Raw genomic sequence first — 13,727 nt, 5'->3', positions numbered from 1 at the left:
ACGGAGGGCACACCACACAGGCGACCGCTGTTGAAGCATGTGCAGGAGGTGTCAACAGACCCCATGCTCGCACGCTGTCTTTGGAAACACGAGGCTCTGTCCTTCCTCCGGGAGCAGGGCTGGCGGGCAAGGAGGGCTGGCGGGAGAGCCTGCTCAGCGCTAGTTGTTTGTGGGTTATTTTATTTTCGTTATTTTGGGGTAAATCCAGCATCGTGCCACCCTCCTGTGCCTGTCACCCCAGCCCTCTCTTCTCTTAGGGTGACCTTGAGCCGCAAAGCTGCTGTCCACGTGGACCGGGGCCGACAGTGCGCGTCCATCCGCCAGGACCCCTGCGTCCAAACTGCGAGACATGGCGACCAACGGCAGCAAGGTGGCCGATGGGCAGATCTCCACGGAGGTCAGCGAGGCCCCGGTGGCCAACGACAAGCCCAAAACCCTGGTGGTCAAGGTGCAGAAGAAGGCGGCGGACCTCCCGGACCGGGACACGTGGAAGGGCCGCTTCGACTTCCTCATGTCCTGCGTGGGCTATGCCATCGGCCTGGGCAACGTCTGGAGGTTCCCCTACCTCTGCGGCAAGAACGGTGGAGGTAGGTGCCCACCGCTGGCCTCCCGGCTGGGCCACCCCACAGACGCATCCTGATTGGGTGTTTTCTGGGGAGACCTTAGGGGAAGGGATCCCCTGAAGACTCCAAAGTAAGAACTAGGCCCCGTGTCCTTTTTCTCATCCTTTTACCAAAGGGCCATGGTCCTGTGTCCATGAAACCTGGACGTTCGGTTTGCAAAGTGTGAGGATGTGGTTTGAGCACAGGCTGTCCTGGCCACGGCCTGGCTGTGCCGCTGCTTGGGGCAGAGTGTGTGGAGATCGTGGCGGGGACCCCAGAACGCCCCACTTCAATGCTCCCTCTGGCCGGGGTTCTCCAGAGCCCTGGGGCCACGAGTATCTCTTCTCCTCCCCGCAGGGGCCTTCCTCATCCCCTACTTCCTCACGCTCATCTTTGCGGGGGTCCCGCTCTTCCTGCTGGAGTGCTCCCTGGGCCAGTACACGTCCATCGGGGGCCTGGGGGTGTGGAAGCTGGCCCCCATGTTCAAGGGTAAGTCTGCAGGGTGGGCCTCGGGGCGTGGTGGTGCTCTTGCCCACAGGATGGTGGTGAAGCCGGGGCCTTCCCGACACCCCCGGCCCCGCTGGTTCGCATCTGAGCAGAGCGGAGCCCCTGTGAGGGGCCAGGTGGTGGACGACGACGCCCGTCGGAGCCCAGGGTGTGGAGTTGGAGAGAAGGCCCCGTCCAGAGGCCCTGCCCTCTGAGCTCTCCCTGGCCAGGGCGGGGTGCCGCTCTCTCTGCTCCCCGCTCAGTGCCTCGCTCGGGGGGACACGAGGGGAGTCACTCTTGCCTGCGCCACCTGCCGCCAGCCCGTGTGGCCCCAGACAGGTCGGGCACCCTCCCTTGACCCCATGTGTGTGACCTCAGCCAAGCCCCCGCCCCTCTCCATGGTCCGGAGATTGTAGACGTCGTGGAAAATGATAGCGACGACCTGGACGGGACCGTTATTATTATCGCTCTATTAAGTGAATGTCGTGCTGGCGCGTTGACCCCCAGGTGTGGGCCTGGCTGCCGCCGTGCTGTCCTTCTGGCTGAATATCTACTACATTGTCATCATCTCCTGGGCCATCTACTACCTGTACAACTCCTTCACCACGGTGAGTGCCCCCATGGCCCGCCCCGCAGGGAGCCGGCCCCGGAGCCCAGCCTCCGTCCGCGGGGGCTGTCCTTCTGCCGCCAGGGCAGGTCCTCTGGGCAGGGGTCGAGGGGCGAGGCTTGTCTCCAGCCGCCCTGATCTCCCACAAGTCTAGCACTGCGAACTGAGCACTGTGATCTGAGCACCCACTAGGGCCAGGCGCTGAGCCAGGCACTTCGTGTGGGCTAACAACTACTCCTCCTGCCACCCCTCCTAGGTGGGCATCGTTGGCTCATTTTGTATGGTCCCAGACGGCCTGGGTTCAAATCCCGACCCTAGTATATACCAGCTGTGCAACTTCAGGAAAGAGAGACTTAACCTCTCTGAGCCACATTGCCCTCATTTATAAAATGGGGGTAAAAGTGAAACTTGCCTCCCAGGGATGTTGTGAGGATTGAGGAGTAAATATGTGTAAAGCCCTTAGAACTGTCCTTGGCCAAGAGCAAGCCCTGTGAGTGTTCACTGCTGACGTCAGTGTGCAGAGCGTCAAATGGGTGAGATCTCTTAGCCAAGGTCACGTAGCTGGGAAGTGGCTCCAGGGTGGACACACGAGACCTTACGGTACGACTTGGAAAGCTAGTTTTCAGAGTAAAAAGGCCAGGGTTCAAATTTCAGCTCTGACACTTAAGAGCTGTGTGATCTTGAGCAAGCTGCTGCCCCTCTCTGATCTGTAAAATGGAGATCACAACATGTCCCATATCCGGGAGCTGTTGGAACAGGGAGTCTAGACAACAGCTGTGAGGAGGCTGGGGGACGTGAGGGTGGACGAGGTGGGCTGGGGTCGCTGTTGCCAGGACCTCGGGCCTCAGTGGGGTTTGTCTGTGCCACCGTGTCCTTACAGACGCTGCCGTGGAAGCAGTGTGACAACCCCTGGAACACTGACCGCTGCTTCTCCAACTACAGCATCGCCAACACCACCAACATGACCAGCGCCGTGGTGGAGTTCTGGGAGTGAGTGCGGGGTGGCCCTCGGGGGGAGCGTCAGCCTCCAGGGCGGTGGAAGAGTTGGGGAAGGACTGCTTGTGGAGACGAGGGCGGGGCTGAGGACGCCACCAGGAGGGTGAGGCCCTGTCCTCCCCTGGGGAGAGCTGGACTGTGGACAGCTGCTGGGCACGAGCTCTGGGCGTTGGTAGAGACCCAGCTCCAGATGAAGCCATGGTCCAGTGGGGAGAATACTCCCCACCCTCCACCTCCCTCTCCCCCCACCCCTGGGATCCCGCCAGTGGTCAGCCCAGCTCGAAGCCGGAGGGCGAGGGAGCCAGGACGTGGCCGTCAGCCTCCTGGGCAGGGAGCGGGTGGAGGACGGGGGGAGGCTGAGCCAGCGAGGGGACAACCAGTACAGGCCGAGAGGAGCCATCAGGAGAGGCCGACAAAGTCCCGATTCGTCCTGAAGACCAGTCCAGTCTCCTTAGAATCCGGAGTCACTCGGAATAAAGACACACACATCCCCCAGTCCTTAGTGAAGGCCGTGCTGACTGTATCTTCAGGGGAGCATGTCACAGAAGATGTGTGTTGGGACACTGATTTTACAAAGGGAGTTCCCGGGACCCAGGTCCCTTTGACATGCAGGAGGCAGCTGTGTTCGGAAGCGCGAAAGGGTCCAGGAGCAACCTGAGGGTCCCGGTGCCCCTTGGCTAAGCTGCCAGGAGGAGCTGTCCTTGGGAAGCGTCAGAACACGTGGAGCCAATCACTTTGTGCTGAAATGTTCTTGGCTGGGCTGTCTCCTTACAGATGAAAATCAGATTCTGCTCCAGCTGGTTCTGCCTTCCAGCATCTTCCACACGCAACCCTCTTGCACAGGTTCAGGCTTTTCATTCAGCCATTTGTTCAACAAACATTTCTTGAGCACCTACTGTGTGCCAGTCTGCTTAGAGACAGGGATGAGCAAAGTGGCAGTGACACACCAGGTGACCAGTGCTCAGAGAGGGGACACACGGGAGGTGGTGGGCCCAGGTGAGGCCTGCATCTGAGGATGAAAACCAACGCAGGGAAGACAGGTGTTGGCGGAAGGAAGAGCATTGTGAAGGCTGGGAGCAGGCCGGTGAGGGAACGAGGGGGTCCAGACTGATGAGGGGGCCGTGCCGAGAGCTGGGCTGGAGAGGGAGGCAGGGCCGGCTTCTGCAGGCCTTGTGAGGTCCCCTTCCTGCTGAGAACCACAGGGAGCCATTTGTTGCCGGATCCGAGCAGGAGACAGACATGAGCAGACTTGCAATTTAGAAGGAGCCCTGGGGCTGGAGTGGGGACAGAGCAACACGAAGGAAGGGGTCTGTAGGAGGGCTGCAGCCATCCAGGGGAGCAGTGATGGCAGCAGGACCTGGCACTGCAGGTCCCTTGAGCAGACAGCACTATCTACCGATTAGTATGCTGGGCCCCTCCGTCCCCACCCCGCTCTTGCATCTCGGTGATCACAGCTGTCAGCACAATCACGGTGGAGGGTCCACGCCCTGGGCACCTCCGGGTCACTCCAGCTCCCGCCAGCCCCCGTGACTGTCTCCTTTCTCCACTGTCCCACCAGGCGCAACATGCATCAGATGACAGACGGGCTGGATAAGCCAGGGCAGATCCGCTGGCCTCTGGCCATCACCCTGGCCATCGCCTGGATCCTTGTGTATTTCTGTATCTGGAAGGGTGTTGGCTGGACTGGAAAGGTAAGGATGTGCACAGTGGGGGTGGGAGGGTCTCTGTCCTGACAAGGAGTCTGCATCTCTCAAGAGCCCTGTCCAGCCTTGGTTGAGCAGCTTCCTTCATCTCTCTGTGTCTCCGTTTCCTTTCCTGTAAAATGGGAATAATAACATCACTCTGCTTCTGGGCAGCTGTGAGGATTAAAGAAAATAATGCAAGTCAGGCCCTTAGCGCAGCGCCAGGCTCACGGCAAGTCCCTTGAGAGGCCCCTGGTCCTGAGGGAGCCATCGCAAAACAGAGGCAGTTGTTGCTCATGGACCATTGACCAAACTGTGCTGTGCCAAGCCTTGTTCTCGGTGTGGGCGGTCCAGACCTGGACACTTCACATCCCAGCCTTTGAGGAGCGAGAGAGACGGCCTGATTAATGCTTAAATACTCAGGCCCTGTATGCAAACCATCCTGAGTCCACATCCCAACTCGACCATTTACTTGGCTGTGTGACCTCGGGCAAGTCACTTCACCTCTCTGAAACTCGATTTCCTCCTCTGTAAGATGTGGCTAATACCTGTGCTTATCCCTTGGTTTCTCGTGCCAATCAGATGAGACGGTGATTTTGTACAGAACTGGGCAGCTAGCAAGGGGAGTTGTGTTTTTGTTTTTGTTATGGGCAAGGGCAGAGCCACGCCCAGGCTGGGTGTCCAGCCTGGGGACATCCAGGGACCCTGCTGATCAAACTGGGGGGAGAGGAACTGGCCTCGTCCCCATCCCTTTCCCCCTTCAAGCCCCACCCCAGGAGTCCAGGGACAGAAGATGGCCGTCTCTCTCCCTGGCCCTGGCCTGGAGGAAACTGAGGGCAGTGTGTTGTCTGAGGTCTTACCAGGAGAGCGGGAGAGAAGGGATTTGAACTGAGTAGGGCCGCAGACAGGGAGGGGCGGACCACCCGAGAAGCTGAACTGAGCAGAACAGAAGCTTAGCGGATTCCAGCTTTGGGCGTGGGCACCGCTGCTGAACAGCCGCCCTATTTCAGTCTGGTGGGACCTTGGGACCCGGCGGGCTCTCAGATCCAGGGCTGGGGTACAGCCTCTCTGCTCTGTCCCTAGACTAGGCTGGCAGGAGGTGGGCCATGCGTCTCCCGGCCCAGCTCTCAGAGGCAGAAGAATGGAGCGCCTAAGGGATGTGGAAGAGACAGAGCTGAGTTTGGATCTCACTGTCCTGGTTCCTGGCTGTGTGCACTCGGGCACGTCATTTCACTTCTCTGAGCCTCAGTCTCCGCATCTGTTAAATGGTCACAATAATAGTACCTTACAGGGTTGTCACAAAGATGGAAGGGAATAATCTATGCCGAGTGTGTAGCATATGCCTCGCACATAGTAGGCACCCAATGCGTGACATCGTAATCATTTTCGGGTGCTATGTAGAGTTCCTGCGACATGAGGAGACTGACTGCTTTGTGGAGACAGAAAGTGGGGTCCCTCTCATTGCATCTTTGGAGTGAGTCAACCAATCCATCGACAAGCATTCACTGAGCACCTGCTGCATACCTAGCTCCGCGCTAAACATGGAGGACACATTGAAGTGCAAGATCTAGGCAACACCTGTCGAGCATGTTGTGTGTCCTCTTGCAGTCAGCCTTTCTGAGTAGCAAGGTTGATTGCACCCATCTCCCGGACTAGAAAAAGCTCAGCTCCGAGGAGACGAGGAATTGATCCAATGTCCCATAGCTTGTAGGCGATGCAGGTGGTTTTGAATCTCCTTTTCCTAATTCCAAATACAGTGATTTTTCTACTGGACCGTGGCTGCCTTTCCTGACCTGGAAGAGTCTCAGAGTCAAGTCAGGGAGATGCAACTAATCCAGAGAACAATGCACCCTGACCAGGAAATGGGGTCAAATCAGACTCTGAGATATAAAGGTCATTGAACCTGAAAATTGTTCTTCCGAGCTAGTGAGCAAAGAAATGCAATTTCAGACAATGACATCAGTCTTTTGATTATCAATTTGGCAAAAAATAATTTTTGAGATAATCATCCTCAGTGCTGGCATCTTTGTGGGAAAGGCGTTCTCTGTAATGCTGGACGAAGGTCGGTTTCTGGAAGGTAATTAGGCAATGTGGACTAGAAACCTTTGAGAAGTTTATTCCTTTTTACTTGGTGATTCAGCTTCTAGAAATTTTCCCTAAGAATAGAATAATAATTTTGTAGACAAAGATTTACATACAGGGGTGTCCAATGTGGTATTATTAAGATGCACATAAAATTGGAAGCAACCTAAATGGATGACAGTGGTGGAGCCTTTAAAAAGGATGGTGGGACCCCCGAGGGACTATTTTGTATAATTAAAAGTCACATTGTTACAAGACAATAAAATGTCTGAGAAACAAAGCTGCATGTACTCTGTGTTTTTTAACTTTAAATATGTTAACTGAATAGTTAAGTACATAATTTGAGCCTCATTTTCTAAGAAAATGTGATCATGTATGCAAAGGAACGTCTCAAAAGAGGAACATTAAAATGTTAGCATCCATGAATTTATGTATCTGCCAGGCATTTATTGAGTATCTACTATACACCATGGACTGTTCTAGGCGCTGGGAAAACAGAAGTGAAAAAGACAAGGCCTGTCGCTTGTGTAACTTACATTCTGCGGCCTGTTGGAAGGAACTTTAATTGTGTGCGTGTGTGTTCATATGTAATTTTAAATTTTTGCTGTCACCACATGTTATTACTTGAATAATTTAAACAGAAATAAAAAAATAGGAGGGGTGGGGGAGAGAAAAGCCAGGCGCTGAGCTGGTTGGTCCAGACCCCAACCAGGGGCTTCAGAACAGCGGCCAAGCAGAGCAGGTCAGGAGTCCAGGAGCCTCACAGGGACCCACGCAGGTGCCCACGCAGGTGAAGTGGGGAAGGGCAACGCACGGCCGCGCTGGAGGGGCGTGACCGCGGCGCCCGCTGTCCCCCAGGTGGTCTACTTCTCCGCCACGTATCCCTACATCATGCTGATCATCCTCTTCTTCCGCGGAGTGACGCTGCCCGGGGCCAAGGAGGGCATCCTCTTCTACATCACGCCCAACTTCCGCAAGCTGTCCGACTCAGAGGTGAGCGGCCCTCGCGGCCCGGGCCTGGAGGGCGCCCGCTGGGAGGCGCACACCTGAGCCTTGAGCCATTAACCAGCTTTGGGATAAATCCCTGCGCCCCTGACCCTCACGCGTAGACTAGGAGTGTGTCCAGGTAGAGCTGGTTAGCACATGGAAAAGGAACTGGGGCGCTGTGGCTGTGACTGTAATTTTGACTAATTTTTGATCATTCTGCCTATAGGTGTGGCTGGATGCGGCTACCCAGATCTTCTTCTCCTACGGGCTGGGCCTGGGATCGCTGATCGCTCTCGGGAGCTACAACTCTTTCCACAACAACGTCTACAGGTGCGAGAGCACAGGGAGCCACCTCCTCCCAAGGCCCCGCCCCTCCGCGGCCCCGCCCCTCCGCGGCCCCGCCCCTCCGCGGCCCCGCCCCTGTCATTTCTCCGCCGTCAACTCCTCTCCTCTCTAGGCCGATCCCTTCTGGCCACTCCTTCCTGTTCCGCCCCTTCCTTGGTGGTGGGAGCGCACCTGCTCTGTAGCTCCGCTCCCAGGCACCCTCCTCTACCTTGCCCCTCGCTAACCACTGCCCGCTAGCTCCCCTTCCTGCCGGCCCGCTCTCCCTGACTCCCCCTCTCCTCTGCAGGGACTCCATCATTGTCTGCTGCATCAATTCGTGCACCAGCATGTTCGCAGGATTTGTCATCTTCTCCATCGTGGGCTTCATGGCCCATGTCACCAAGAGGTCTATTGCTGATGTGGCGGCCTCAGGTCAGCACCGCACAGTGGAGGGCCAGGGTTCCTGGGAAGGGAGGGGCTCACCGCATCGCGTTTGCGCTGTCGTGCTATCGTCACCACCTTGGCGCCCTGGCATGGAGCGTCACTAGGTGCCAGGCAGCGCTCTGAGCGTTTATGCGGACGGCATCGCTGAATTTTCCCAACACTATGGGGTCGATGCTCTTGTTAGCCCCGTTTCATAGCTGAAGAAACTGAGGTCACCTGCTCAAGTTCACAAGCTAGAAAGGTGGTGGAACTTTGGAGTCGGGCCCAGGCCTGGTTGATTGCAAAGCCTGGCCATTCTGACTCTTGCAGCACAGTCCTGGACATCTGGGGGAGAAGACCCACTATTGCCCTCTGGGATATAAACTTTGGTCCCACTCAGACGTGCTCACCACCGTGACACAAGGCCCCCAAATCAGTGCCTTTGTCCCAGTTCCAAAAGTGTTCTCACCAAGTGGGCTGTGCCCACTCTGCTCGCCACCCAGGCATCGATGCCGCAGGGTGCAAGGCAAAGCCCCCTTCCCTGCTCAGCCAGGAAAACGGCAAGCTGAGGGACCCACTGTGTGCACGGCGGAGCCCTGAGACTCGGGGGCAGCGTGACTTGTCCCTTTGCCGTCATGGAGAATTGGGCTGCTCCTGCAGAAAGGACCCTTCTCCACTGAGGTCCTCCTCTCCCCTACACAGGCAGCCTGCCATCTTGTTTCTCTGGAACTCCCTAGCCACACCCCTGCTTTCCAGAGCCAGACCCCTGGGAGGTTACAATCTCTTTCCTTCTCCTTCCAGGGTTTTCCCTGATCTCTTGAACACCCACGCCCCCAGACACTCAAACACAGCGTGTCCCAAACTGACCTCCTGCAGCCATCTCTCCTCTGTGCTCCCCGCTGCAGCAGATGGTTCCACTGTCCAGTGCCCAGGCCAGAGCCCCAGCATCGCTCTGGACCCTACCCTCACCTTCACCTGCAAACCACCCATACCAGGACCTGCCCATCCCACCTCCCGAGAGCCTCTCCATCTGGCCACCTCTCTGCACCTGCTGTGTCCCCACCGCTGGCCAGGCCGCTGCAGCCCCTCATCTCATCTCACTGGTCCCCTTGCCTCTGGACCCAACCCTATAGCCCCCCCCACACACACACACACTGTTTCCTCATCTAGAAAAAGGGGCTGACAACGTTCACCCAAAGGTTACTCCAAAGATGAAATAAAGCTTAGAAAGTGGGTGGTGTGCTGGGTATGCTGGAGGTGCTCAGAGCCTGTTCTTTCTTTCGTTCTTTTGCCCTTCCCTCCACAGGCCCCGGGCTGGCCTTCCTGGCATACCCAGAGGCGGTGACCCAGCTGCCCATCTCTCCTCTCTGGGCCATCCTCTTCTTCTCCATGCTGCTGATGCTGGGCATCGACAGCCAGGTGAGGATGCCCTCTCTGGCACCTTGAGGCACCCCCCACCCAGCCGCGTAGGTCCAGGAGCAAGCAGGGAGAGGAGCCCATTGTCTTAGGTCCCAAGAAGATGGCCAAGAGTTCAGACTTCTAGAACGTTCCACCACATGAGATTTCAGGGATCAGCTTAGCCACTTTCTCCATTTTCCAATGGGGAAACTGATGCCCCGAGGGAAGGGCCTCCTGGGGTCACAAAGGGAGCAGAGGCAGAATCAGGCCTGGGTCCCAGGGCTCTCCTGGCCCTGTTGTCCCGATGCTATGGGGCCTCTTTGGTCTTCCCCAGAGGGTCAGGCTTTGGGTGGGCTGGGGCTGGGGGCTGCCGCACCTGGCTGACCTGCGTTCCCCCTGCAGTTCTGCACCGTGGAAGGCTTCATCACGGCTCTGGTGGACGAGTACCCCAGACTCCTCCGCAACCGCAGGGAGCTCTTCATTGCTGCCGTCTGCATCGTCTCCTACCTGATCGGCCTCTCCAACATCACCCAGGTGAGCTCAGTCAGCACCAGCACGCCCCTGGTGCCGCCTGCCCCAGGGCCGGTCCCAGGTCCTCTTTGCCCCAACCTTGTGCTGTCCCACTGTTTGTCTGTTCCTTGAGCACCATCTCTGTGCCAAGCCCTGCACACCTGTACAGCAGTGAGCCACATGGGGTCCCTGCCCTCAAGGGGCTCCCAGGCTGGTGGGAGACACAGACACTGAGCTACAAATGATAAAACACAGCTAGAGAATACAGCCCCTGCCCCAGCCTGGGGCACCCGGGGCTGCTTCCTGGAGGAGGGGGTGCAGGCCCTGAGGTCTGAAAGACGTAAACCTCAGGCTGGAGTTGGGCCTTTGAAGTTGACAGTGCCCCTTCCCGTCCTTCCAGCTCCTCCTTTTCTGTCCATGTTAATGAGCAACGCTCTCTTCCTTCAAGGCCCTCCCAGGCGAGTCAGAAGACAGACACAGAACTGACAAATTGTACCGTAAATGTAGGTGACCCCAAAGCCGTGAGCTCAGCCTGTGGATCTGGTGCCCCATCCACAAAACTCCGCCCGGATCCAAATACAGTTCAGACCCAGAATTATTGCTCATTCTTCCCTTCACTCCTTCATGGTTGTTGAACACCGACTGTGGGTCTCGCGTGATGCTGGAGACTCAGAAGCTAACATGACAGACATGGTATCTGCTCTCCTGGAGCTTAGGTTCTGGTGGGCAGACCGACAGACAAATTAGATCATTTCAGAGAGTGTAAACTTCCAGGAGGAAAAGAGGATAGTAGGACGGAGAACAACCACCGGGACTGGGAGGGGTGCTACCCCGGACAGGGTAGTCAGGGGCGGTCCCTCTGAAGTAGTGACAGTTGAGCTGAGACTCAAGTGATGAGGAAGAGCCAGCCAGGGGGAGCTCTAGCTAGAGGAAGAAAGCACAGCCGGTGCAAAGGCCCTGAGGTGGGAATGGGCTTGGCCAGATGGAGGGACAGAGACAAGGCCAGTGTGGTGGGGCAGAGGGAGTGAGAGGGTAGGTAGGGAGTGCAGAAGCAGATCAGGCAGGACCTTGGAGGCTGAGACATTTGAATTTTATTTTATTTTATTTTCTAGCTCTCTACTTATTTGTGTGTTACGTTATTGTCTTATTTAAGCTGTGGAAGCTTTTTTTTTTTTTTTTAAGATTTTATTTTTTCCTTTTTCTCCCCAAAGCCCCCCGGTACATAGTTGTGTATTCTTCGTTGTGGGTTCTTCTAGTTGTGGCATGTGGGATGCTGCCTCAGCGTGGTCTGATGAGCAGTGCCATGTCCGCGCCCAGGATTCGAACCGACGAAACACTGGGCCGCCTGCAGCGGAGCGCGCGAACTTAACCACTCAGCCACGGGGCCAGCCCCAAGCTGTGGAAGCTTTTAACGGAGGAGAGACATGACTGATTTGGCATTGTGGAAAGATGGCTCGGGCAACCAACTCCTCTTTCTGCCCCTAGCCTTACCAGAAATGGGGCCTTTCCCTCTGCCACCTGGCCATTGTCTTCCCCGTTCCCAGGGAGTCAAAGACCACATCCTCTCACAGTCACTCGACCCTCAGTGCTTCCTCTAATCTACCCGCAAGCCTTCTTGCTGCATGTGGCCTAACACCAAGCCCGCCAGACTCCAGAGGCCTTGTGGAGCGGGGATCGAGTGCACTGGGCACTGAGGGGAGTGGGCCCGCTCCCTCTTTTCCTCTTGCAGGGGGGCATTTATGTCTTCAAACTCTTCGATTACTACTCGGCCAGTGGCATGAGCCTGCTGTTTCTCGTGTTCTTTGAGTGTGTCTCCATCTCCTGGTTTTACGGTGAGCATCGGCCCCTCCTGCTTCCTCCCTCCCTCCCTCCTTCCTTCCCTCAGGTGTCATACAATACACCTTGAACAGCGGGCCATTTCCGTACAATAATGTGTTCAGTGCTCACAGTTGAGGAAATGAGCGCAGGACGTCCCGTGTTCAGAATACACCATAAGAAGGAAAGTTAAGTAAATTCATTTAAAAAGGGAGCCAAAATTTTATTCATAAATTTTGGGATCAAAAAGATTTGTTTGAGATTTTATCTAGAAAAGGGAAACCAAAATTACCAAAAATGTTCTAAAGCTAAATATTTAACAAAAGCTGGGCTGTAATTAAAAGTATGCACTACCTTAGAACAATGAACAAAGGAAACAGTGATTTTATTTGTTTCTTTGGTGGCCAAGTTGCCAGACCCCACTGCAGGGTAGTCGAAAGGATGGCCTCCCCTGTACTTGGATGGTCACAGCCAGACTATGTGTCTGAAATGCCCCCCAGGGTCCCTCAGTCCTTGGTGCTCGTTGTACCTTCTTTGCCACCTTGCCCTCCTTGTCATTTCCCCTCCTCCCTCTCTAACTGCCCAGCACTGTCAGGTCCTCACTGGGCGGTGACTTTGCATATAAGCCGAGTGGTGCAAGCCAAGCGGTGCCCAGCGTCATTCTCTTGAACTTGGTGACGTCGGCGGTCTTCCTGCAAGATCTGCCGTTCATCTTTGCTCTCTGTTGCCAGTTGCTTATGGCATAGCCCCCGTCCAGCAAGGCTCTGAAGGAATGGCTGGGACAGGGGTAGAGGGGAGGCACATGCGGCGTGGTGGGACATGTTTTGTAAGTATGTGCTTTGGTTGGTAGATCTTTTCATGGGCCGGGATGCCGTGGGGATTTGGTTGTTGAATACTTAGACAATGAGGACACGCTGGAGCACCAGCCCAGGTTACAGATGAGGACACTGAGGGTCAGAGAAGTTAGGTGACTTGCCCATGCTCGCACCATGAGAAAGCGGCAGATCAGGGCTTTGAGCCTGTAGTCCCCACAGCTCTTCCCTCCCTCCTGCCCATCTCTCCCTCCACTCCAATGTCACAGGCGTCAACCGATTCTATGACAACATCCAAGAAATGGTCGGCTCCAGGCCCTGCATCTGGTGGAAACTCTGCTGGTCCTTCTTCACCCCAATCATTGTGGCGGTAAGAACAAGGTTCCACCAGCCCTGATATGATGAGGCCCCACACCAGGCCCTGGGGAGACAGGTCCAGAGAGAAACTTCTGGAGGCAAAGGCGGGTGCAAGAGGCCCTGGACCCTGTTACCTAATAATACTACTGCCTCCCATCCGTTGAGCAGCTACTCTGTGCCCTGCATGGTACAGGACACACTAGCATCCTCACAAATCTCTGCAAAACAGGCCTTAGTGCCCAACTTTCCTGCTGAGGGCCCCGGGGGCTCACCAGCCAGCATCACCAGCTATTTGGTGCTGCCCTCAAACCAGGCAGGCCTGATTCCGAAGCCCAAGCTATTGTCAGGGAGGCCTTTCAGTCCCAGCATCCTTCGCTCCCTCTGGCCACCGGAAGCTGAGGCATGAGCAGGCCTGGGAAGGGGCTGTCCCTTGGGGTGGGGGCTGGGCCACTGCATGTATTGTGTCCTGCACAAGGGCACCTAGCTGATGGTGGACTGGGGCTGACATCCAACTTTTGTTCTGCTTGCCAAGCTGATTAACCTGGAGGAAGGGATGCCTTTTTCTATTGGTCCTTCTAGAGAGGCAGGCTTTTTCTATTGGTCCTTCTAGAGAGGGGTCCTTTTTCTATTGGTCCTTCTAGAGAGG

At 56.1% G+C, this 13,727-nt stretch overlaps 1 protein-coding gene across 1 annotated transcript in view; it reads left to right on the top strand.

The window, feature by feature from the left end:
* The first annotated feature begins 349 nt into the window (after positions 1 to 349).
* SLC6A1 (solute carrier family 6 member 1) overlaps positions 350 to 13,727 on the top strand; it is a 16,110-nt gene continuing 2,732 nt past the window's right edge. The window contains exons 1-12 of the mRNA XM_046639842.1: positions 350 to 587; positions 960 to 1,091; positions 1,596 to 1,696; positions 2,576 to 2,685; positions 4,250 to 4,382; positions 7,314 to 7,448; positions 7,669 to 7,772; positions 8,074 to 8,198; positions 9,496 to 9,608; positions 9,990 to 10,121; positions 11,827 to 11,929; positions 12,994 to 13,094. Of these exons, the coding sequence (XP_046495798.1) occupies positions 350 to 587; positions 960 to 1,091; positions 1,596 to 1,696; positions 2,576 to 2,685; positions 4,250 to 4,382; positions 7,314 to 7,448; positions 7,669 to 7,772; positions 8,074 to 8,198; positions 9,496 to 9,608; positions 9,990 to 10,121; positions 11,827 to 11,929; positions 12,994 to 13,094 (1,527 nt within the window). The remainder of the gene's footprint in view (positions 588 to 959; positions 1,092 to 1,595; positions 1,697 to 2,575; positions 2,686 to 4,249; positions 4,383 to 7,313; positions 7,449 to 7,668; positions 7,773 to 8,073; positions 8,199 to 9,495; positions 9,609 to 9,989; positions 10,122 to 11,826; positions 11,930 to 12,993; positions 13,095 to 13,727) is intronic.

Source organism: Equus quagga, chromosome 1, assembly GCF_021613505.1.
Source record: "Equus quagga isolate Etosha38 chromosome 1, UCLA_HA_Equagga_1.0, whole genome shotgun sequence".
Taxonomy (NCBI): Eukaryota; Metazoa; Chordata; class Mammalia; order Perissodactyla; family Equidae; genus Equus; species Equus quagga.
This window is presented reverse-complemented; position numbering and strand designations above follow the sequence as displayed.